Genomic DNA, 25,649 nt, shown 5'->3' with positions numbered 1-25,649 from the left:
TCAAATTAAATGTGTTTATTGAGCTGTAAATGTAACAAACGAACACAGTGACATGGGGAAGAGATGCTTCGAGCGTCACTGAGACATATTTCTGTTCATCATGTCGTATGTATGATATCCCCAAAACATACAATATGCCCTAATACAACCTACAATGTTACTGCCTGAACGGCAAGCTTGGCAGCCCTCAACGGACAGCACTGATATTTGTATCTAGTTACGTACACTTATTTTGAATATGGCGTCCTGTACCTTTCAATATATCTAAAGTAATTTATTTGTAGGGCCTTTTTTCATCGTATACTTTTCTCTTTATTTATTTTTTTATTTTTTTGTATTGGAAAATGTTAATGGTCATCACATCTGATTACATCAGACCAGAATTATGGTAAGACCCAATGATCGTTGTCCTACCATCCTTTCTTCATTAAAATCTCCAGGCTTATATAATCACTGACCCATTCGGGAAAATGTTGAGAGATGAACGTGATTATGTACAGATATATACCCATTGGCTGGTAGCGTTCATGAGGATATCTTTGAGTTAGAGAATCGTCCATAGCTGCGACGACCGGGGTTAGATCTTTAAACTGAAATAAAAGAAAATACGTAAACAAGGACTAATGGAGAGAAAATTAAAGGGATTATCAAAGCACCAACTTAAGGTTTAATGAATCTCTTTCATTGCATACTCACTGGCATTGGGTAAAAGGCAATTGTATCTAAACTAAAGATATATACAGAATAGAGTAATTTTCCCACTCACTCCAGGTCCACACCCATGTTGCATACCTATACAAAAACCCGAACGACATTACCTCCCGCCTATCTGTGGTTTAGATCTACTTTAACGTGATGGGTAAATGCTCATTACTGCACCAATCATCAATTCAAACAATCAATATTCACATCTTTTCCGCAAGTGAAGTCACTTCCTCCTCATTCTACCTTTTTAGTATTTACTCACTTCTTTCTAAGATTGTGACTTATTTCCGTTTCACGACCGTCGTTACTAACACTCATCAAACGAGTTTAATTCATAGACTGTTAATTACATCTTTATTCTGCTAACATTTCTTTCTTTGTAATGTATTCATTCAAAGTAGCGTTACATTTCTTGACCCATATTTTTCATCCAAACCTCCACTCTTACCATTATTGCTAACACACCAGTTTTGGCTCCCTTGATTTCCTTAATTTTACAGTACACTAATGCATTTAATGCACACTAGAATATGACAACCATGTAACTCATATATCTTCATATTCTTAAGTAAGATTGGCTTTGGTATTAAGACTTCAACAAAAATTCAACTTCCCTATTACTCCATTGGCTAGTAAATCTACACTATGTTCTTATTTCAAGCTATTCTCTAACGAAGAAAATATATACTTTAATACTTGTGACATCTGCTATAGTGATCGGATAATGATATATTTAAGTCTTTTGCCGAATAACATCTATTGATTACTTCAACAAGATATCCTTCCTTCTCTTTGGGAATAGCATTCAAAACCATCTACAAACTCTCTCTCTCTCTCTCTCTCTCTCTCTCTCTCTCTCTCTCTCTCTCTCTCTCTCTCTCTCTCTCGCTTACCCCTGAAGTGCAAATGGCTTTCTGGATGGCATGAACTCTGTCGAAAGTCTCTTTTCCGCCATAATCTTCTTTGATTCCGTCATCCATATCTCGCCACAGAGATTCGGAGACTGCATCCACTACCTTCTCCGTATAAACGCTTGTTCCTATAGTTAAAGACAGATGTAATAAGTAAGAAACTATGAACTTTCCCTGCTATAATATCTTTTTATTCTATGTTTATTGTTAATTTCATTTTTAAGAGCAGCATGCATCAATATATTTTATAGTGAAATAACAAAGAATCCTTTTATATACAATAAGTTCTGTAATTATTCTCCACCTTTTTATCGTGTTTATAAATTAGATCTTGGCAAACAACATTTGCATTTGGGGTTCATTTGCTATTACTACAATGCGCTCACATTTATCTCCACTTTCGTAACTCTTTTGATTATTGTTCAGTTAGGTTAGACGACAGTGTTCCAAATCTTTACATTAAATTAATAGAAAATTTCCAATATCATCAATCACCTTTCCATAAAACTCTGCATCTGAATTGGCCTTATTTGCCAGCTGTTTCTTCCCTTTTACTTCTAGAGCTTTCAAAATTGCAATGACTTTAATATCTTTTATTTCTTAAACCTCCCTATTCAACAATTCAGTCATCCCGTTTCCACGATTGCTCTAAAGTTAGAACGTGCTATTCCAATTGTATTTATCAATTTTTTATGCCTAGACTTTTTAAGGCATTTCATCAACACTTGGCTAATAGTTTCTCATTCACTTAATTCAGAGGCTTCTGTTTCCAATGTTAGAGAATGTGAACTTCCTTTTTTTCACGCTTATTTTCTGTGTGGATTTATTACATCCTACCTTTCACACAAGAATAATAGTGCCAATAATACTAAAGAAAAATTATTCCATTGTTTTCGAGTAATATGAAAGGTAGACCTCAGGTTCTAAGCAATGTGAGAACGTGACAACCCGGCAGAACGTGGAGGCTAATGCTCTACAAAACTAATTAAATGCACAAGTTCTCAGAGTGAAGGCAATATTTTTACTTAAATTAGTTCCTCATTAAAATCTATCTTATGGAAATTTATGTTTTCTATGATAACCCTAACTCAATACCACTCGTTGAGATACTACCACTAGAGAGTTATGGGGCCCTTTACTGGCCAGACAGTACTACATTTGATCCTTCGCTTTGGTTACGGTTCATTTTCCCTTTACCTACAACATACACCGAATAGTCTGGCCTATTCTTTACATATTCTCCTCTGTCCTTATACACTTGACAACACCAAGATCACAAAACACTTTTTATCTTAAGTTAACTACTGCACTGTAATTGTTCAATGGCCACTTTCCTCTTGGTAAGTGTACAAGAGACTACTTAGCTATGGTAAGTAGCTCTTCTAGGAGAAGGACACTCCAAAATCAAACCATTGTTCTCTAGTCTCTGGTAGTGCCATAGCCTCTGTACCATGGCCTTCCACTGTCTTGGGTTAGAGTTCTCTTGCTTGAGGTTACATTCAAGAACACTATTCTATCTTATTTCTCTTCCTCTTGTTTTGTTAAAGTTTTTATAGTTTACATGGGAAATATTTATTTCAATGTTATTGTTCTTGAAATATTTTATTTTTCCTTGATTCCTTTCCTCACTGGGCTATTTTCCCTGTTGGGGCCCCTGAGCTTGTAGCAGCCTTCTTTTCCAATTACGGTTGTAGCTTAGCAAGTAATAATACTAATAATAATAATGATAATAATGATATGAGGAAAACAAAATCACCTCTCCGAACAATCTGGAAAAGTAGACATGTGCCGATTGTATCAGAATGGGTATCAGTATCGGCAGTATCAGCCCTTTTTTTGTGAGTATCGATATCGACGTCTGTCATGACAACAGTATCGGTATCGGACTTCACCATGAGTATCTAGTATCGGGGAATAAAAAAGAAAAATTAGATTTAATTGCCGATACTCCGATACTTCCAGAGGTCACTTTCCTCTTGGTAAGGGTAGAAGAGACTCTTTAGCTATGGTAAGCAGCTCTTCTAGGAGAAGGACATTCCACAATCAAACCATTGTTCTCTAGTCTTTGGTAGGGCTATAGCCTCTGTACCACGGTCTTTCACTGTCTTAGGTTAGTTATCTTGCTTGAAGGTGCACTTGGGCACACTATTCTATCTTATTTCTCTTCTTGTTTTGTTAAAGTTTTTATAGTTTATCTGGGAAAGATTTATTTCAATATTGTTGATGTTCTTAGAATATTTCATTTTTCCTTGTTTCCTATCCTCACTGGGATATTTTCCCTGTTAGAGCCCCTAGGCTTAAAGCATCCTGTTTTTTCAACTAGGGTTGTAACTTAGCAAGTAATAATAATAATAACTTCTTGTAGTTTGGTACATAAATTATCTATATGCAAAACTCGGTATACTTTCAACTCTATCTGTTTCTCCAAGTAAGTTCATCAACATAAATCATGAAATCAAAGTTGATCATTTATTGAGATTTTTAGTTTTAAAGAATTCCTCAGAAACCTTTATTTTTGGTAATAAAATTTATCTAAGAGGTGGCTTCATTTCTACATTGTCTGTTATTCGTGGTTAGGCCATTAACAAAATCTTTCCTGTTTCACCATCTTCTACAAGCGAACTTCAAACCTCACACTTAAAGTCTGAACTTCTTGACCTATGGCATTTTAGTGGTCTTGCTAATTATTGGTAAATTTAATCCTCTTTAACGGAGGAATTTTCTTTTTCTAGCAATGTTGTAGACCAGTTTTCTGGTACTTTGTGGATACTAATATCAAACTCCAGCTCTGCTTACTGTGCATATAAATTTTAGTAGCTTAGTAAAGATTTATCTATTCAATTATGGACTTTAATTATATACGATTTCTTAATACAAAATAGATTAAGAATAACCAATGTTAATCATCATTTGAAACTAAGCAAAATTCTAAAACATTATTGTATGTACCTGCAACATAATTTCCAGGTTCTATTATGCAGACATCTACTCCCCAGGCCTTCATTTCTTTTCTGAAAAAGGAAAACAATTATTTAATTTTCTCACAAAGGATTTCATGTAAGTTACCATGAAAATATGCAGTAGAGTCTTTTCCCTTGGTAGAAGTGTTGCAAGGAAGGTTTATTTTTTTCAAATAAATTTGGGAAGGATTCAGAGGATACTTAAGAGCATAGCCTTAAGGCGCGATCTCTCTCTCTCTCTCTCTCTCTCTCTCTCTCTCTCTGAACATGCAATTTGTGGAAGGGTGAAGTCACAAACAGTTACCTAAGTCCATCGCTAAATCCTTCTATGGCATACTTGGTAGCTTCGTAAGTTGTTCCAAGTGGTGATGTCATCCTTCCTCTAGCACTTGACACGTTAACAACTCGTCCTGTAAATGATGTTTTACACAAAATATTTAATGATGAACTCAGTTATGGCAGTTATCACATGATAGAAATATATGTTTCTTATTTCATCTGTTCATAAAGAATATATTTCATATTATACAAAGACAGTAAAGATGCCCTACCTTTTGCTTTCCTGATCAATGGTAGACAAGCCTTAGTAAGGGCTACAGTACCAAAGAGGTTGACATCGCAGACCCTCTTGAATGACGCCATTGAAACCCACTCAACTGCCCCATAAATGGCAATTCCAGCATTGTTGATGACACCCCAAAGAACCTCTTGGTCAGCATTGAGAGAAGCACAGAAGTAAATGATACATACAAGTGAAAAGGGGAAACTTACTTCTACATGTGTGGACAGATGGTGTCAAGGTATATGGAATGTGTAATTAGCCTGCAATAAGTCCTATGTTTAGTAGTTAAACTATCTGCAAATCAAGTTGAGGGGCTATCGATTTTTTTTTATGATTGGGCAATTTATATATTTTTTTGTTGTTGTTCAAATGAAAACAAATTCATGAATAAATGGAAATAAGTCGACTACCAATTCATTTTGTAAAGCCAAAGAGGAATTTGAGAAATTTCAAGTAATCTTTGTAAAACCAATGATCACTGAATCAGTCGATTATGATTTACTGTTTACTTGTTTCAAGACTACAATAGATATTTAGATGAATAATAACTTTTTCTTTCATAATGAACGTTGTTTATATATACTGTATATATATATATATATATATATATATATATATATATATATATATATATATATATATATATATATATATATATATATATATATATATCAATAGAATTTGAATATTTCTATTTCGTCGTAGTATTTACGTTAATATAACCGAATCTCCGTCATTGTTTAAAGAGCTAAGATATAAAGCAAAATAACTGATTATACGATTGTGCAAGAAAATTGTTACTTATAGTGAATCTGAATAGACACCTTCTTTAGAGCTAAAATAAATGTTTAGAACTTTATTAAAATTTTGGTTAATGACTTGGACATGATGAAAAAAAAGTGGGCGTCTAAGAATATTTCTTTGGGAAATGCCATCAGTTATTCTTACTTGTATACGAACAGATTTTTTAAATGTATGTGTTTACATCATCTTGTTTCTTTTATTACATGTGTTCATGGGTAAAAAGTTCCATGCAAAAGAAAAAATATGTGTACGTACCGTACACTAAATAACTATTATGGCTTGCACAAAGCTGTCAGAGTATCGATTTTCTTTTTACCTACGTCTGTGAAATTCTAGACATAATAATGTTACATAATTATTGTGCTAATAAGTGATAGTTTCTAGCCAAAGATAACTAGAGAGGAATTTAATTTTCTTCTCACCATTGTCTTTTAATGTGCCAGAAACAAACTTTAGAGCTTGATTAATATCATCCTGCTTAGATACATCGAGTTGTAAGACGTGGAGTCTCTCAGGGTCTATGTCCTTTAATTTTCTAGCTCCCTCTCCATTGGTGTCGGCTTGAAGGCATCCTGCAAAAACTCGGAATCCCTGAAAATTTAAGACGGAGTTATTTATGAATTACATCAATGGGGAGGATGACTTTGTTAAAATGTGGCTATAAATGGCCTTCACTGTTTGAAATACTTTGTTTCCTAAAAGGGGTATGAAAAAAAGTACATTGGATTACGCATGAGTTTCGAGTATGGATATTGCACATGAACAAACAACTTACAAATACCTGGTGCTGGCAATAAAGCAAATAGATAATTTTCATTCTATCTACCAAAGCACTTCCCCAATTTTGGGGGTAGCTGACATAAGAAAATAATGAATAAAAGGGGACTTTTCATCTCTTCGCTTCTCCAAGCCTGACGAGGGATTCAGCCAAGTTTGATTGATACTGCTAGGGTGCCATAGCCAACCCTCCCCCGTCATCCACCATAATTGAAGCTTCACATGCTGAATCCCCTCAGTGGTCACCAAGGTGATCAGAGGAAACAGCAGGGCCTATTGGAACTGCTTCATAATCGCTCGCCCTTCATTCCTATTTATAGCATGCTCTTTTGCCTCTCTCTCTCATCTATCCTCCTATCACCTAGTACTTTATCTACTCCATTAATCCCCCCAAACCTTGGCTTTCCATTTGTACTTCTCCTATCAACTCTTGCATTCATTACCTTCTTCAGCAGGCAGCCATTTTCATTTCTCTCTCTACATGGGCAAACCACCTCAACACAGTCATATCCACTCTAGCTGCTAATTCATCTCTTACAACCATTCTCAACCTCACTACATTCCTAACCCTATATAGTCGAGATACAGAAGCCCTATTTCTTAGACGCTTCATCTGAAACACATTCAATTTCTGTTGTTCCGTCACTTTCATTCCCCACAACTCCGATCCATACATCACAGTTGGTACAATCACTTTCTCATACAAAGCTCTCTTTACATTCATTACTAACTCTCCATTCTACACCACTCCCTTCACTGCCCCTAACACTTTGCATCCTTCATTCACTCTCTGATGTACTTCTGCTTCCACTCCACCATTTACAGCAATAACAGACCCCAAATACTTAAACTAATCTACTCCCACAAGTAACTCTCAAGTCAAAATGATATTCAAACCTATCATCACCATCCCTTGTTGTGCATCTCATAACGTTACTCTTGCCCACATTAACTTTTCAAATTCCTTCTCTCACACACCCTCCTAAATTCTATCACTGAATACCCCAGCTTCTCCTCCGAGTCAGCAACCAATACAATATCCTCCACAAATAACAACTGATTCACCTCTCACTCATGATCACTCTCATCTATCAGTTTCAATCCTCGATCAAGCACTCGTGCATTCACCTCTCTCACAACTCTATCAACAAACAAATTGAACAACCATGGTGACATCACACATCCCTCTCTCACCCCCCACTCTCACCGGAAACCACTCACTCACTTCATTTCCTATCCTAACACACGCTTTACTGCAACAACCTTCCACCAATTCCATATAATTTCATAACATTCCACATGACTTCCCTATCAATTCTATCATAAGCTTTCTCCAGATCCATAAATGCAACATACACCTACTTACCTTTTGCTAAATATTTCTCGCATATCTGCCTAAATGTAAAAATCTGATCCATACATCACTTACTTCTTCTAAAACCACTCTGCACTTTTAAGAGTGCATCCTCCGTTTTATCCTTAATCCCATTAATTAGCACTCTACCATACACTTTTCCAACCACACTCAACAAACTAATACCCCTTGAATTACAACATTCATGCACATCTCCCTTACCTTTGTATAGCGGAACAATACACACACACACTCAGTCCAGTGGTACCATTGACAACATAAAACATATATTAAACAATCTCACCAACTATCCAAGTACAGTCACACCCCTTCCTTTAGCATCTCAGCCCTCAAGCCATCCATACAAGGGGCTTTTCCTGCTCTCATTTCATCTAGTGCTCTCTTCACTTCTTCTCTTCTAATCTCTTTCTCAATCTCATCTCCCATGACTGGCATCTCAACACTTGCAACAATAATTATATCTGTCTCCCTATTATCCTCAACATTCAGCAACCTTTCAAAATATTTAACCCACCTTTTCCTTGCCTCCTCTCCTTCCAACAACCTTCCATTTCCATCTTTCACTGTCCCTTTGCTTCTCAGTCCACCCCTCCTTACTCTCTTCACTTCTTTCCAAAGCTACTTCTCATTCTCTTCATATGTACGACCCAATCCCTGACCCCACCTCCATTTACCCACCCTCTTTGCTTCAGCTACCTTACGTATTGCTTCCACATTTTTCCTCTATATCTTTCATAATTCTCTATACTATTACTCTGCAGCCATTCTTTGAATGCCCTCTTTTTCTCTTCCACTTTCATCTTCCCTCCTTCATTCTACAATACACTACTCTTTCTCATGCTGTCTTCAACAATCCTCTTGCCACACATTACTTGCAATCCCTGCAAAATTATCTTTTACTAACTTATACACCTCCTTTAGATCACCAGTTTCTCTTCCTTTCACCTTGTCATATGCCACTTTTTACCCTTCTTGATATTCACATTTTACCTACGGTTTTTTCAACTTTTCTACCTTCACTACCTCCCTTTCACACTCCCCCCATCTGTTTCCCCCCTCTTTTGCTACAAGTAATTTTCCTTCGATCAAAAAATTATCATGTGTAAATTTTGTTTTTGGTTTTGTTATGTCCAATCCTTGTGTTCAAGTATTTTCATTCTACATCTTTTCATACACACTCATTTATTTGCTCACGAATCACGCCTATTATTTTGTTAATAATTCGTTACTTCAATCATCGTTCAATTGATAACGAACATGAGAAGAAAGTTAATTTTACTGAGAGATGGAGAATATTAATTTGCAAACTTCGAACGTATTTCCCAAAGAAGGATTGGAAGGGTTATAGCAAAAGTTCGAAATTCAATACTGAATAATGCGGGCAAGGATAGTCAAAATTTTGGATGAGAATTTGTGCCTTGCTAACTTACGCTACAAAAGTAAAAATATTTTTATTTGTAATTTTCATAATAAATCTACATAACAAAATAGAATAATACAGATATTTTGATTAGTATCAATTTGCACTTGAGTGAGAATTTTATCATTAGTTTCAAGGCTTTCTAACAACTGTATCACAATAGATTATTGATGGATGGTCTTTTATTTTGTTAACACCCCGTTACTTTAATCTGACGTCCTACCTACTAATGATGAATAGTATAGCCCCAACCAGAAAAAAAAAAAGAAACTGAGGGTCAATAATGTTCATAGATTTAAATGTTCAATGGGCAACTTTAAGTTCCTCAAACCCAGGTATGCTAGCCATACTATTTTATATGCGCAGAGATATCTATTCTCCCACAGCACTCAGACGAAGGAGTCATCATAGAGTAGCAACTAATATCTTCAAAGTGGCTTATTCCATACTAAGGATTGAAATTATCCAATGAAAGTCAAAGGTGGCCAGTCTAATTACCATGCAGACTGCCTCACTTTACATAGCTTGATAATTAGCGTAGAAACTTCCTACTACGGCTTATTGTCTTCTGCAGCCCCATCCATTGTACAAAAATCTTATTCTTTTTAGTTACCTTCTTGTGTAAATGAAGAGCAGCAGCGTGACCAAATCCAGAGTCACAGCCACTCACCAGAACTGCTTTCCCATCAGTTGAGACCTGCAATATAATAATATTAGTTCGTTCAATCTGAATAAAGATCCCTGTTAAATTCTTCATTATTCAACTCGTAATCTAGAAATTTGACATTTAATTTCTAGTTTTTCATGTAAGGATTATTTGCTTTCTGTTCCTTGAATACACACTTGGTTGTTTTTATGAGTAGCCTATTTTGTAAATCAATTTAAAGAATACTTTTCTTTTGATATATAGTATAACTTAGAAAATGATTAGGGTCTGAGAATACATTAAGGCTTGAGAATACATTAAAAAGTTTGTTTGATGGCATAAGAAAAAATTATTTTGCTGTCACTTTTGTAAAGAAAATTTATGCAATATTTTTACCCTTAAGCTTGATAAGACGAGGTAGGTACCAGCAGTGAGACACCAGCTTGTTAGGAACACAGCCCAGCAGTCAAGACCAAACACAGAAGCTAATGTTGATATGACGCCACTCACACAGAGCCAGAACACAACTCTAGAGATCCTGTCTATTGTGAAGAACATTGCTACTTGAGACCTGTAAATAAATAAAATTTTATTTATGAGAAAATATTGTTATCCTGGATTAATCTGGAACTGATCCTAAAACTAAGTGCCAGATTATTTAAACAGATCCACCTGAAGGCTGGTACCCAGAAGATTTGATCTAGATACCTGACCATTTTTACAATTGAAAAGGGTCTTGTACCCCAGATATCCCAATATCGGTGTAAATATTTGAATACTGGTATGCAGATGTGACATACAAATTTCATTTAACTTTTTAGAGCAAAGTAAAGTAAGATTTCTTGCACATAGCCATCACTCCCGCCTAGCGGAACAAATTGCCCCATCTAGAAACAGGAGTAGTTCAATGGTCTATACCGATCTCTATCCATCTCTCCCCTGACAGCAGCTCCAAGCAGGATTCCCAGATGTATCAGACCAAACTATCGCACCATACCTCTTCAAATTATCGTTTTTATTAGCATTATCGTACATTTTTCATTTCCAATTATACCTTTATTTCACCTACAACTATATACCTTTATATCTCTTAATATAAGGCTAGGTAAGAATTCGTGATATCATTCCTATTTATTGGTAATAATGACAAAAGAAAAAAAGGAAAGACGACTTTTCAGTAGGCTGTACAACGTGGCGTATTTAGTACTTCAATGAATGTAAATTCTTTTAGCATACAGTATATTTTATACCCAACCTGGAATTTTATTTGTTAATTTAAGCTATTTATTTAGTGAACCTGATAATGTACTATATCTTTTTGTTAAAATGTATATCCTACTAGGAATACCTGTATACTATTTTTGATAGAATAAATGTATTCATATTAATAACTGCTTTTAATGTAGACCTTTCATTATCTCAAGAGCAACAAAAAAGGCTATATACAGTAAGTGGTAAGGAGGTAATTTTTCATGTGCTTTTCGACGTTGTTTCCACGTTATTTCTGGTCTACAGATTCAAGTTGGTTTCACATAGAAATGTAACGTTAATGCAACGATGGCGCAATGTACACGAGCAGATCCAGGGTGGAGGTCACGAACCCCCTTTCTTAAGAAAGGGGTTTCAAGAAAAAAAAGTTTGACTGTTAAACTTGGGCTTTTTTTTTCTTTTTAAGTTTGACTGTTAAACTCGGCATATTGGTGGAAAATATTTATTTTGTCAGTTATCTTTATTTTCATGTTTCATCCTTTATTACTTTATTTTGCTTTTAACAAGTTTTCCTTCAATGGTCCTTTTGCTCATAAGTAAAAAACTACTTCTGATTCAACACTTGAACGTAAATCTATGATAGTCACGAGGATTAGCGTCAAACCCAGTTTAATTACAAATATGAAGAGTAAGGACAATGTGAAGTCTTATCCCCTCGAATGGAGAAATGGTTACATTTCATTTTCTTATTGTATTGACTCATACACAGGTGTACTAAAAAAATATCTCCTTATGTCTTTATTTTCGAACCATAATTAATTTGAAATCATAAACAATTTGCCACCGAATGGATGAAAACCAAGTGTTTTATGATAATATAGAATTGAAAATTAATTTCTGAATAGTTTATCATGCACAATAAACAAGACTATGTGCAACAGCGTGGAAATCAGCTCAGTTTTATCGAGTTATTTCTTAGAGTCTATTCATATATATATATATATATATATATATATATATATATATATATATATATATATATGTGTGTGTGTGTGTGTGTGTGTGTGTGTGTGTATAATTATTTATTTATATATATATAATTTATATATATATACATATATATATATATATATATATAGAGAGAGAGAGAGAGAGAGAGAGAGAGAGAGAGAGAGAGAGAGAGAGAGAGAGAGAGAGAGAGAGAGAGAGAGAGAGAGAGAGAGAGAGAGTTATGGTCAGTGATGAGATGAATTATAAATTCATTCTTCTCTTGCTTATTATTTCTTTCTAACCGCTATTGAACATAGCGTTAAAAGGGGAGGGCAATTTTACCGTTTATAGTAGTTCAAGATGTGTCCTTCAAGCTTTAGAAGGATTTAATTCTTGTAACCCTTTAGTTTTAAAGATTTTAGAGTGGCTCTTGATTATTGGCCTAAAGGGTATAACAGTTCGATTTTGCTGGGTTCCAGCACATGTAGGTGTGTCTGGAAATGAAGAAGCAGATTCACTGGCAAATAGTGCTGCAGCCGAGTTGCTACCAAGAAGGTATCCCATTCTCTTTAATGATTTTTACCAACAATTAAGAATCTTATTTATAACAATTGGCAAAAGCATTGGGATAGTTTAACCAAAAATAAGATGAGAGGAACTGCGATTGTTATATCCCCTTGGAGGCATCATGGGATGCCCCAAAAATGGGAGACTACTCTTTGTCGTCTCCGCATTGGTCACACTCGCATGACACACGAGTTTCTGCTGATTAGCCAACACCAACCATATTGCGACGACTGTTTGATACCCTTGACAGTGAGGCATTTGTTGACTGAATGCCCCACTTATAGCACAGAAAGAAATAGATATCTGTTTGAGGCTCTGGGTAAGGATGACAGGTACATCCTTGCCAAGATCCTTGGATATGATGTATCGTACAATGCTACTGGTATTTTTAAATTTATATCAGAAGCAGGTCTTCTTAATGCTATTAAAATTTTATAACATATTTAATTTTCTGGTTTTAATTGAATATTCTTTTAATCATCACTTATAATAAACGATATCGGCGTCAATGACCTTCTGTGTCAGGATGCCAGAGAACTTCAAATCATTCATTCATTACTTGGAAATATATTAAGGTTTTATTTCAAGGAAAGGACAGAATTTTCTTGTGAGCATTTCACTCGTATTCTCTGATTTGAAGAGATTATTATTATTATTATTATTATTATTATTATTATTATTATTATTATTATTATTATTATTATTATTATTATTATTATTTATTATTATTATTATTATTATTATTATTATTATTATTATTATTATTATTATTATTATTATTATTATTATTATCATCTAAGCTACAACTCTAGTTGGAAAAGCAAGATGCTATGAGCCCAAGGGCCCCAATAGGGTAAAATAGCCAAGTGAGGAAAGGAAATAAGGAAATAAATAAATGATATAAGAAGTAATGAACAATTAAAATAGAATATTTCAAAAACATTAACATTAAAACTGATATTTCATATATAAACTGTAAAAATACTTATGTCAGCCTATTCATCATAAAAACATTTGCTGTAAGTTTGATATTTTGAAGTTCTACCGATTCAACTAATCAATTAGGAAGATCATTCCACAACTTGGTCATAGCTGGAATTAAACTTCTAGAATACTGTGTAGTATTGATCCTCATTATGGAGAATAGACGATTACAATTAACTACATACCTAGTATTACAAACAGGATAGTACTGTCCGGGAAGATCTGAATGTAAACGATGATCTGAATTATGAAAAAATCTTATGCAACATACATAACAAACTAATTGAACGATGGTGCCATAGATTAATATCTAGATCAGGAAGAAAAAATGTATTAGACCGTAAGTTCCTGTCCAACAAATTAAGATGAGAATCAGCAGCTAAAGACCAGGCCGAAAAATAGTACTCAAAACAAGGTGGAATGGAAGAATTAAAACACTTCATCAAAATAGATTGATCACCGCAAATCTTACAAGACTTTCTCAAGCCAATTTATTGTGCAATTAAAGAAGACCCAGACCTTATATGTTTCTCAAAAGTAAGTTTGCTGCCGAGAATCACACCTTGAATTTTAAAAGAGTCATACAGAGTTAAAGAAACATTATCAATGCTGAGATCCGGATGTTGAGGAACAACCGTCCTTGACCTACTTACAATCATACTTTGAGTTTTGTTAGGATTCAACTTCATATATATATATATATATATATATATATATATATATATATATATATATATATACATATATATATACTGTATATATACACTATATGTGTATATATATATATATATATATATATATATATATATATATATATATATATATATATATATATATATATATATATATATATATATATGTATATATATATATATATATTATTTTACCAAAGCATAGAAACGAATTTTAATGTCGGTCATTTTTCATATAGAAGTGTTCAGTTTTTTCTAAAGCTGAATGTACAGATGATAGATTATTATGTTTTTTATATTTTCATGTTTAAATTATAGAAATAGACCAGTTAGAAAAGGAAATAAGGAAATAAGTAAACGATATAAGAAGTAATGAACAATTAAAATAAAATATTTTAAAAACAATAACAACATTAAAACAGATATTTCATATATAAACTATAAAACGACTTATATCAGCCTGTTCAACATAAAAACATTTGCTGTAAGTTTAAACTCTTGAAGCTCCACTGATTCAACTGCCCGATTAGGATGATCATTCCACAATTTGGTCACAGCTGGAATAAAACCTCTAGAATACTGTGTAGTGTTGAACTTCATGATGGAGAAGGCCTGACTATTAGATAGAACTGCATGCCTAGTATTACGAACTGGATGGAACTGTCCAGGAAGATCTGAATGTAAAGGATGGTCAGAATTATAGAAAAAATCTTATGCAACATGCACAATGAACTAATTGAACAACGGTGCCAGAGATTAATTTCTAGACCAGGAATAAGAAATTTAATAGATCGTAAGTTCCTGTCCAGCAAATTAAGATGAGAACCAGCAGCTGAAGACCAAACAGGAGAACAATACTCAAAACAAGGTAGAATGAAAAAATTAAAACACTTCTTCAGAATAGACTGATCACCGAAAATCTTAAAAGACTTTCTTAATAAGCCAAGTTTTGGGGGGTAATGAAGAAGACACATACCTAATGTGTTTCTCAAAAGTAAATTTGCTGTCGAGAATCATACGTAAAATTCTAAGAGTCTCACGGAGTTAAAGAAACATTATCAATACTGAGATCCGGATGTCGAGAGCCACTGCCCCTGACCCACTTACAATCATACAAATTTTAGCTAGATCTCTATCATAAACTCCATAATTCTAAACAATAATCTTGCACCATGGTAATAATACAAAAGAGGTTATAGTCCAGATCTCCTGCAGTCGAGATCTCTTTTTGGATTCTTGATTATTTGCCATTGTATTCCTAGAAACCTCTCTCTCTCTCTCTCTCTCTCTCTCTCTCTCTCTCTCTCTCTCTCTCTCTCTCTCTCTCTCTCTCTCTCTCTCTCTCTCTCTCTGCAACTTAATTCAAGCATAATAGTTTTATAAAGTAATATACATCTCTTCATAGCAAACTAATGCAATTAACATTAACGTGTCAGGATATGACTATATTCTATAACTAGAAAAAGATATTTTACAATCTTCATTACTTTGACCTTGAAAAAAATATATTTTGATATTTAGTTCTTCATGATACGGCTATAAAATGACTATTAACTATTTTGAGATTATTATAATGATGGTAATGTAGAATGGTTACGATCTGTTCTTGTTTAGTAGCGAGTCTCAATTTAGTAATCATCTACTATCTATTTCAAGGCCCTTGACACCCTCCTTTTTTAATAAAAATAATGAATTATATATATATTATTTTTTTGTACTGATATAATAATAACAATACAGAAAGGGGGGCGTGGCAGATGTAGACGCCACTGGCCTTCCGTCATGGTCTTCACATTCTGCGTCTAGGTGCCAGGTCTTTATTTCCGTTCTCACCATGCCTACAAAATTAAGATGACATTTCTCGATAAAAAGTAAGCCAATAATGCGGACTAGATGCTTGAATCCATTTCTCTTAATTAAGGATGTGTTTCAAACTGTTTTTATCGGTTTCACATTAATCAGAAGCCTAGTTCATTAGTTATATTAAGAATGAGGGTGTCATGGGCCTTGAAATAGATAGTAGATTATCATTTCCTCATTTCCTTTCCTCACTGAGCTATTTTTCCCTTTTGCAGCTCTTTGGCTTATAGCATCCTGCTTTTTCAACTAGGGTTGTAGCTTAGCTAGTAATATATATATACATATATATATGTATATATATACATATATATATATATATATATATATATATATATATATATATATATATATATATATATATATATATATATATATATATATATATATAGGGTGGTCCAAAAGTAGGTGGACAGTATGAGGAATAGGTTTTTGTATCGGTTATATTATTACAAGTGTGTTAATTTTGAATGTTATTTGTGTCGGTGATTTTAAAAATTACATAAGAGATGCATTTCAAGAAATTAATACCCGAAGAAACTTATGCAAAAATTTGTCGAAGCGTTAAAGGTAGAATTCAAAGCTGTGTATATTATGATGGAAAACAATTTGAGCACCTGCGTTGATAAAATTTAAGGGTTTTTGTATTTTGGTTCACAATAAAATTTAATTTTCAATGCAATAATTGTGTCAGTAAATATAATTGAATGCATATGTAATCTCAAAATAAATGTAATCATTTACTCTCCATCTATATATATATATATATATATATATATATATATATATATACATACACACACAATATATACACACACATATATATATATATATATATATATATATATATATATATATATATATATATATATTTATATGTATATATGTGTATATATATATATATATATATATATATATATATATACATATATGTATACACCTATATACATATATATATGTATACACATATATATATACACACACACACATATATATATATATATATATATATATATATATATATATATATATATATATATATATATACAGTATATGTATATATAAATGGAACTTTTCCACTTACAACTTTCAGAATATAAAATTCTCTTTCCAAAGGTTTTTAAATAAAAAGAATCGATTGATAACTAAGAAAGTAGTAGGAAATTGAAGTAACCCACAAAATCACTGTTTCAATGGGGCTGAGTCGTGCCCCTAATTAAGACAAAGTTACTGATATAAGATTGTTGGACATCATCTTATAAAATTATAATAGCAAGCATTCAATAGGAATCTTGAGTATACAGAAGTTTAGTAACTTTCAGACTTGAACATTGATGCAGATTGCATTATTTTAGAAAAAGTCAAAGATGGGGAAATAATGCCAGCGAATAACGAATTCTAGATATCCAAGTCAGGGTGAGCGTGATATAGTTGAGACCTTGGAAAAACATGAAGCAGAGCATTTTTATAGATTAGATTATAACATATTCTTGAAACTCCCCTAAAGGCTCAGAATAGACTTTTTTGTAAATGAATCTCCCACGATTTTAGACCATCCTCTTAGTTTAAGTAATAAGTATGAGGCATCCCTCCCCAGCTCTTAATGGATTTATCTTTCACTATAATTGTTCTAATCCATGTGTCTGAACTTTCTCTCCCGTTTTTCAGAGAGGTTCTGGTAGTAAGCTAGCATTTTATTTGAATCCACTCGAATGATGGATTACAACACACGATCCCTATCCACTGTGAGACCCGCAAGAGGGATGCACAGAATTACTAACTTTCTTTACTACTTCCAGTGCATATGAAAACAAGTTGCCTACGTCGGTTTCATTACTTATTGGCTAATTAATCTCAAAACAATTTTTCTTTTCAGGTTACCAAAAACCATCTGAGCTCAGTTATAAGGACCTGAATATGTGAATGTCCATATTTCTGATAAGATGTTTTTCTTTGCATATTATTAATATACCTCAATTACTACTTTAACCAAAGAAAATACCTATTTTTCTGTTCCGCAATTAATCTTCCATAACCTCTTCCTGTTCTCCATATTCCTCCTGATCCACCAACTGACTAACATTCCCTTTCCTCTAAACCTGACATGATCAAAGACTCTGAAAATGGCACTCTTCTGAACAGCCGACAAAACAATGCAATAATAGAACATTAAACAATGAGAAATCGAGAATGCAGTACGTAAAGCATATTCTATGAGAGTTTGAATACAAGATCATTTCAACTTTCCTGCATTTTCTAGGTGCCTTTAGGGCCCATAGATGAAATTTCAAGAAATTCACCAAGAAGGAAGTTTACACAATATTTATCTTCATCGTCTCCTCCTACGCCTATTGACGTAAAGGGCCTCGGTTAGATTTCACCAGTAGTCTCTATCTTGAGATTTTAATTCAATACTTCCCTATTCATCTTCTCCTACTTCGCGCTTCATAGTCTTCAGCCATGTCTTCTAGTGCCTTGTGGAGCCCAACTGAACGTTTGGTGAACTAATCTATCTTACGGAGTGCAAAGAACATACCCATACCATTTCCATCTACCTCTCATTATGATATTTATCAACCATGATGTATTCAAAACTAGCTGCAGTATTGCCTACAAATCAGAAGTTGTGGAGATTAGACTGAAAGAGTCCATCGAAACTTGGATACTTATTATCCTCTGAGTGAATTACAGTTACATTTCAGAGCTACAGAATAAAACTACTTTGGAATAAACTTTTAAATTTCCTATGCGGCTTCCGACAACAGCAAGGATAGATATTATTATGGCCACTGCTACATTCACGTTTTAACTAATGTATTATAGATAAATCTATGCCGTAAAACTTTCGCAACATTAGCTGCTTAATACACCTATGAAAAAGGCATCTTAGGCTCCATGCAAACACCTCACTATTCCCACCTATTTCACACATACCACTAAGACTCATTAATATCAAGCATCCTTTTTCCCCATACTTCTTTATCAGAACCTCTATGGCTTACCCTCCTCCTAACTCCTACCTCTTCAGAATTATACAATCTTAAAATACTAAGAGTCATTCTTTTACTTAGGCTAACTTTTTTTACCATGTATACAAGTTTTCACATTTCTCACCTTCTCAATTCTTGTTAAACTGCTTATTGCAGTACAGTAATTAACCCGTTGGGTGAAGAAGTGTTTAGTATCTCATTGTTGTCAGGTGTATGAGGAAAGACGAGAATATGTAAAGAATAGGCCAGACTATTCTGTGTAAGTGCAGGCAAAGAAAAAATAAGCCGTGACCAGAAAGAGGGATCTAATGCATTACTGTCTGGCCAGTCAAAGGATCCAATACCTCTCTAGTGGTAGTATCTCAACAGGCGGCTGGTGCCCTGGCCAACCTACTACTACTTGGATGCATGGATTTAGACAACAACAGACTGGTTTACTTTAACATTCTGTTTGCATTCTTTGGCCAAAGTGACTAAATGTCATTACTGCACATTGCAGTGTCCACTTAACTTACTTTACATACCCCTACTGTCATATATAAACTATAAAAAGACTCATGTCAGCCTGGTCAACATAAAGGCATTTGGTGCAACTTTGAACTTTTAAAGTTCTACTGATTCAACTACCCGACTAGGAAGATCATTCCACAACTTGGTCACAGCTGGAATAAAACTTCTAGAATACTGTGTAGTATTGAGCCTCATGATGGAGAAGGTCTGGCTATTAGAATTAACTGCCTGCCTAGTATTATGAACAGGATGGAGTTGTGCAGGAAGATCTGAATGTAAAGGATGGTCAGAATTATGAAAAATCTTATGCAACACGCATAATGAACTAATTGAACGACGGTGCCAAAGATTAATGTCTAGATTAGGAATAAGAAATTTAATAGACTGTAAGTTTCTGTCCAGCAAATTCAGATGAGAATCAGCAGTTGAAGAATGAAAGAATTAAAACACTTCTTCAGAATAGATTGATCACCGAAAATCTTGTAAGACTTTCTCAATATGCCAATTTTTGGTGCAATTGAAGAAGACACAGACCTAATATGTTTCTCAAAAGTAAATTTGCTGTCAAGAATCACACCTAAAATTTTAAAAGAATCATACAAATTTAAAGAAACATTATCAATACTGAGATCCGGATGTTGAGGAGCCACCGTCCTTGACCTACTTACAATCATACTTTGAGTTTTGTTAGGATTCAACTTCATACCCCATAATTTTCACCATGCACTAATTTTAGCTAAATCTCTATTAAGGGATTCACCAACCCCAGATCTACATTCAGGCGATGGAATTGATGCATAGAGAGTAGCATCATTTGCATATACAACAAGCTTGTTTTATAGGCCAAACCACATGTCATGTGTATATAGTATGAAAACTAATGGGCCAAGAACACTACCCTGTGGAACACCGGATATCATTCCTATAATAACTGGTGCCCATCAACAACAATTCTTTGAGATCTATTACTTAAAAAATCAATAATAAAGCTAAGAAACGACCCACCCACTCCCAACTGTTTGAGTTTGAAAACAAGGGCCTCATGATTAACACAGTCACATGCAGCACTAAAATCAAGGCCAATCATACGAACTTCGTGACCACAATCAAGGGATTTCTGTACAACATTGGAGATTGTAAGAAGGGCATCACATGCTCCAAGGTCTTTACAAAAACCAAATTGCAAACCAGGGAATAGATGAATACCTAGTATTACGACTCGCAAATTACGTAAATTCCCGAGCTCCAAAATTTACCTGCTTTATATCACATAATTTGATACACAATAGAAAACCTCCGAGCTCTGAGAATAATACGCAACTCCTAGGCAATAATATATATGAACACTGAATATCTAAAAGGTCTCTTTACTTTACACTCAAGACAAGACTGAGTGATTACTTAATTTTAACGGGAACTATTCTTAAATCAACCTCTTACTTCGGTTCTTAGTCAGGGGATACGAGCAAAGCTCTGAAATAAGTATTGGTGATCGATTTAATACACACTTTGCAAATATAAATATATTCTATAAAAACAACAATTCAACAGTAATACCAAAAAATAATAAAAATCACTCAAAATTTAAATCTGAACTAAACCTTGGACTAAGACAAAATGATACTTCATAATCAATTATACAGTCACTTGTTTCACTAGAAATTAATTTATGAAAATATTTAATTTTGACAATTAATGAAAAAAGTTGACTCTTTAACACTATATAAATTAAATGAAATTTACTCTTACATATGCTTAAATGTTACTCTTATGTCCTTAAGCTCACACAAGGTTACCGAACGGTCAAGCCAAATAAATACAATTCACTGTTCAACCTAATTACACAGGGTCAGTTATAAAAGCTTTACACTATAAATTCACTTACATTAACACACGTCACTTTTGATTTGAACACAATAATATAATCAACGTTTGAACAACACTATACACGGAGTACGTTGAAGAGAAATCACTATTCACGTTTGAGAGGAAAACACTATTCATGTTTGAGAGGAGACACTATGCACAAAGTGGTTGGATAGAGGCTGGCAGAAGCACAAATCTTGTGGGATGTTAGGCTGGATCTCTCGGTCATCCCAGAATCTTCCAGTTTGGCTTTTTGGAACCGTGGGAGCATGGTCTAGCGGCATCAAGGGTGCCAATTTGGCATTATGGAAGTAGGGTATTATCGTCGCTTGCGAGACAACTCTCTCAGCTAAATCCACCCACCTCCTCTCGTATTATTAAAAAAAAGAACAATTTTTTGTCTAGAACCTTCATGCCTCTTCCAACCACGTGAAAACCTGATGCAATCCCTACCATATGTGTCATACAGCATACCTTTTAATAAGAATACATACGACTTCATAACAAAACTACGTGAAATGAAAATGTAATTCTTTAAAGTAACGTACATTTACATATACGGAACTGAATGTATATACAATTAAATGAATGACGACAGTTTTATGTATTCTACATACATTTAGTTAATCCTGCATGAGTAGAACTCACCTTACGAGCTGGCTATACATCTATTATTACACAAACGAATATATGAATAAAACAAGCTACTCTCATTTCAGACCAGCTTCGTAAGAATATATATATATATATATATATATATATATATATATATATATATATATATATATATAAATATCTATCTATCTATATATATATATATATATATATATATATATATATATATATATAAACATCTATCTATCTATCTATCTATCTATCTATATATATATATATATATATATATATATATATATATATACCAATATATATCATGTAAATACATACATCACCCAAAATGCTGTTTAGGGATCACCGCCCCAAAAAGGTGGCTAAGAGTTGGATCGGGTGCTATATACAACGAGCCTTGTTAGACCTTCCCAACGAGCCCAAGAACCCCTGCTGATTGTTTGTGGTTCCTGAGATACGCATACCCCTTATTTTCGCTTCCTGTTTCTTATACCTTGATGTAGTGCGCTCATTTCCTCCACCGCTATACTTAGGACCTCGGGACCTCTCCAACGAGCCCAAGAACACATTTTTACTCTTTGTGGTTGCTGAGATATGCATACCCCTTATTTCCGCGACTTCGTGTCCCTACTAATTTTACCTTGGCGTAGTTCACTCATCTCCTCCAATGCTATATACAGGACCTCGAGACCTTTCCAATAAGACAAAGAACACCTCATTATTCCTTGTAGTTCCTGAAATATGCTTATCTTTATTATCGCGTCCCTACCCCTTATAGGTAGAGGTACGCCCATCACCACACCCCTTATACGTCGCTGGAGTTCGAAACCTCGAGACCTTTCCAATGAGCCCAAGAACACCTCTTAACGCCTTGTGGTTGCTGAGAAGCTTTTACTTTTAAAAAGTCTATGGTTTATGGTTTTAAGCTTACCCTTTATTTTACGAGTTTTGCGTCCCTACCCCTTATAGGGAGGGGTACGCCCATCGCCACACCCCCTAAACGTCACGGAACCTCGAGACTTTTCCAACGAGCCCAAGAACACCTCCTAACACCTTGTGGTTGCTGAGAAACTTTTACTTTAAAAAAGTCTATGGTTTATGGGTTTTCTTTATCTGTTAATATAGGACCTTATGGAAAGACCCCTAGGAAAGGAGAAGAGATTGGGTTTATTTCTGGGCGGGGGTCCTTGCCAGGACCCTGAACATATAAGCAGAGTAATTCCTTACCCTATCCAAGAAATGCCTGTTAACATAAATCCTCTATTGGAGAAATTGCTTTTGAATGACAATTCTTATGAAGAATGACTCACTAAATATATGCATTTGAATGTCTTTGAATCCTTTCTGAATTTAAGATAGAAAAGTAAATTTTTGGCAAAAAAGTAGGGGCTATAGCTCTTCCACCCCCCTACTCCTACACCCATGAGGATACCGTACATCATGTTAAATACAGATAATATGATCATTGTGAACTACATGTAAATAAAGACATAGCGTAATGCTTGCCTTTTCGTCCACGAGTGTCTGTAGCCTCTAACATTCTTCAAGTTGAGTTTTTATCACCAACCAGCTTGATAGTAGGTTTGAGAGGTCGTATGATAACGGAGGATTTCAACAGTTTATAAACGCTTATCATCATGTATCTTATTTTATCATCTCATTTTGAATACCAGGCAATTTTTCTGTGATTTGTGTAATGAAATTTCATCTTGTTTTTCTGTTATTTTTGTTTATCTTTTAATGTTGACAATTATCATCCTAAAAACAACTTAAGGATTCCAACATATGGTGGAAATTATATTATGTAACATACGAATGGGTAACATTTTTTCTTTACATTTCCCCATTAATGATTTAACTGTGTAGTAAGATCTTAATTCTTTAAAAACTTACTCATCGGGTTACAATGTTAAATTGCTTTATCTGTAAGTTTCTGTAAGTCTTCTGCTTTTTACAAACTCGTGCGACCTTGATACTCTTAACCCCGTTCAAGTTCAGGTTCAGGGTTAAGGCATAGCCTTTGAACCGGCACCTCTAATAATCAAGCAATATTGGGTTTATATTTCATTTATGATGTTTTATCTTTTTTTTTTCTACATTAGGCGTAAGATTTCTTTATTCTTTTCTACATTTATTTCACTAAAGAATGATCCTAATGTTTTCTTTAAGTCTTCTACATAAGGTTGCTGTAGCTTAAATAATTCGTTTCTCTCTTTTCTATATTTCTGGCAAAATATCAAAATATTATGTACTTCAGAAGAAAATGAATTACAAACAGAATAACTACGATAAATCTTATTTGTCTCCATGTCAAGAACATACGATAAACATTAGAACTGACTCACATGGTGTAGCTTCGAGGAGACGGAGATGGAAAAGAAGGCGCACACCAGACACTAAAACTACGAACACTGTATCTTGGATTGGTGCGTTAGCGACTAGCGGCTAGCCCACGTATTTGTTTGTAAACATAAGAGCTCGCCCCACAAGGCATGGAATTTCAAGATGCCAAAAAGCACCAGTTTTGTTAGTAAAGGATTCAACCAGCCCTACCAGAAACGTACTGCAACTTCGTGTCTGGTCAAATGAATCAACATTTAAATTCTATCGAAAGGTTGATGTGTAAATTGAATACATATGAATAAAAAGGCTTTTGATAATTCTCCACCAGTAAAAAACCGAGATACAGAATCTTTCTGTTTCAACGTGAGAGCATCTCTGGTCTTATTTAGAATTAGTAACCATAAGTTTCGACCGTTTCTCAACTGCATAAGCAAAGCTAAAATTCGCAATGGATAATTAAGCTTGCAATCATAATGCCTCTCTTGTCTCACACATGGGAAAACAAGAATGCGTTTGTATAAGTAAGTGACGCTTATGCTATCAATGAATTTTATTTCCCTTCCTTTACAATGAGTAAAGAATCCCTTAATCTAATCTTAGCTTTAAATATTGACAAACCATGACACTTAAATGAATCATAATAACTGAATTTAGTTTAATCAAACAAATGCAAAATTGAAATTAGCAACAATGGATTCATATTTGACCTTTTTATGTACTTAATATATTAGTAATTATCAGCATACATTCTTAAAAATCAAACAGAAAAGCATAGATCTAGGATCTTTATCTTAAAGACCCTTTCGAAATAGTAACTTATTGAACATGCCCTGTAAGGGAGAGTTCTCTACAGG

At 34.1% G+C, this 25,649-nt stretch overlaps 1 protein-coding gene across 2 annotated transcripts; it reads right to left on the bottom strand.

Annotated features, from left to right (window-relative positions):
* LOC137645768 (D-beta-hydroxybutyrate dehydrogenase, mitochondrial-like) lies at positions 1 to 24,944 on the bottom strand. Of its 2 annotated transcripts, none has more exons than XM_068378682.1 (9): positions 24,798 to 24,944; positions 10,557 to 10,731; positions 10,128 to 10,211; positions 6,365 to 6,533; positions 5,128 to 5,283; positions 4,881 to 4,986; positions 4,566 to 4,627; positions 1,599 to 1,744; positions 1 to 590 (listed from the first exon to the last, which is right to left on the bottom strand). In XM_068378682.1, coding segments are annotated over exons 1-9 (1,080 nt in total). In that variant the 5' UTR covers positions 24,800 to 24,944; the 3' UTR covers positions 1 to 410. The 2 variants fall into 2 exon arrangements, with proteins under 2 accessions (XP_068234783.1, XP_068234784.1); XM_068378683.1 differs by lacking the exon at positions 24,798 to 24,944 and adding an exon at positions 23,959 to 23,979.
* Positions 24,945 to 25,649: the final 705 nt, after the last annotated feature.

Source organism: Palaemon carinicauda, chromosome 8 (genome assembly GCF_036898095.1).
Source record: "Palaemon carinicauda isolate YSFRI2023 chromosome 8, ASM3689809v2, whole genome shotgun sequence".
NCBI lineage: Eukaryota > Metazoa > Arthropoda > Malacostraca > Decapoda > Palaemonidae > Palaemon > Palaemon carinicauda.
The sequence above is the reverse complement of the archived record's forward strand: the minus strand, read 5'-3'. Positions and strand labels throughout refer to the sequence as shown.

Excerpts from the sequence above, each read along its gene's own strand:
- LOC137645768 (XM_068378682.1), bottom strand. Across the intron at positions 10,212-10,556 it reads TCGTCTTATCAAGCTTAAGG|GTCTCAACTGATGGGAAAGC; the intron begins GTAAAAATATTG and ends ATTATATTGCAG. Across the intron at positions 591-1,598 it reads AAGCCATTTGCACTTCAGGG|TTTAAAGATCTAACCCCGGT; the intron begins GTAAGCGAGAGA and ends CTTTTATTTCAG.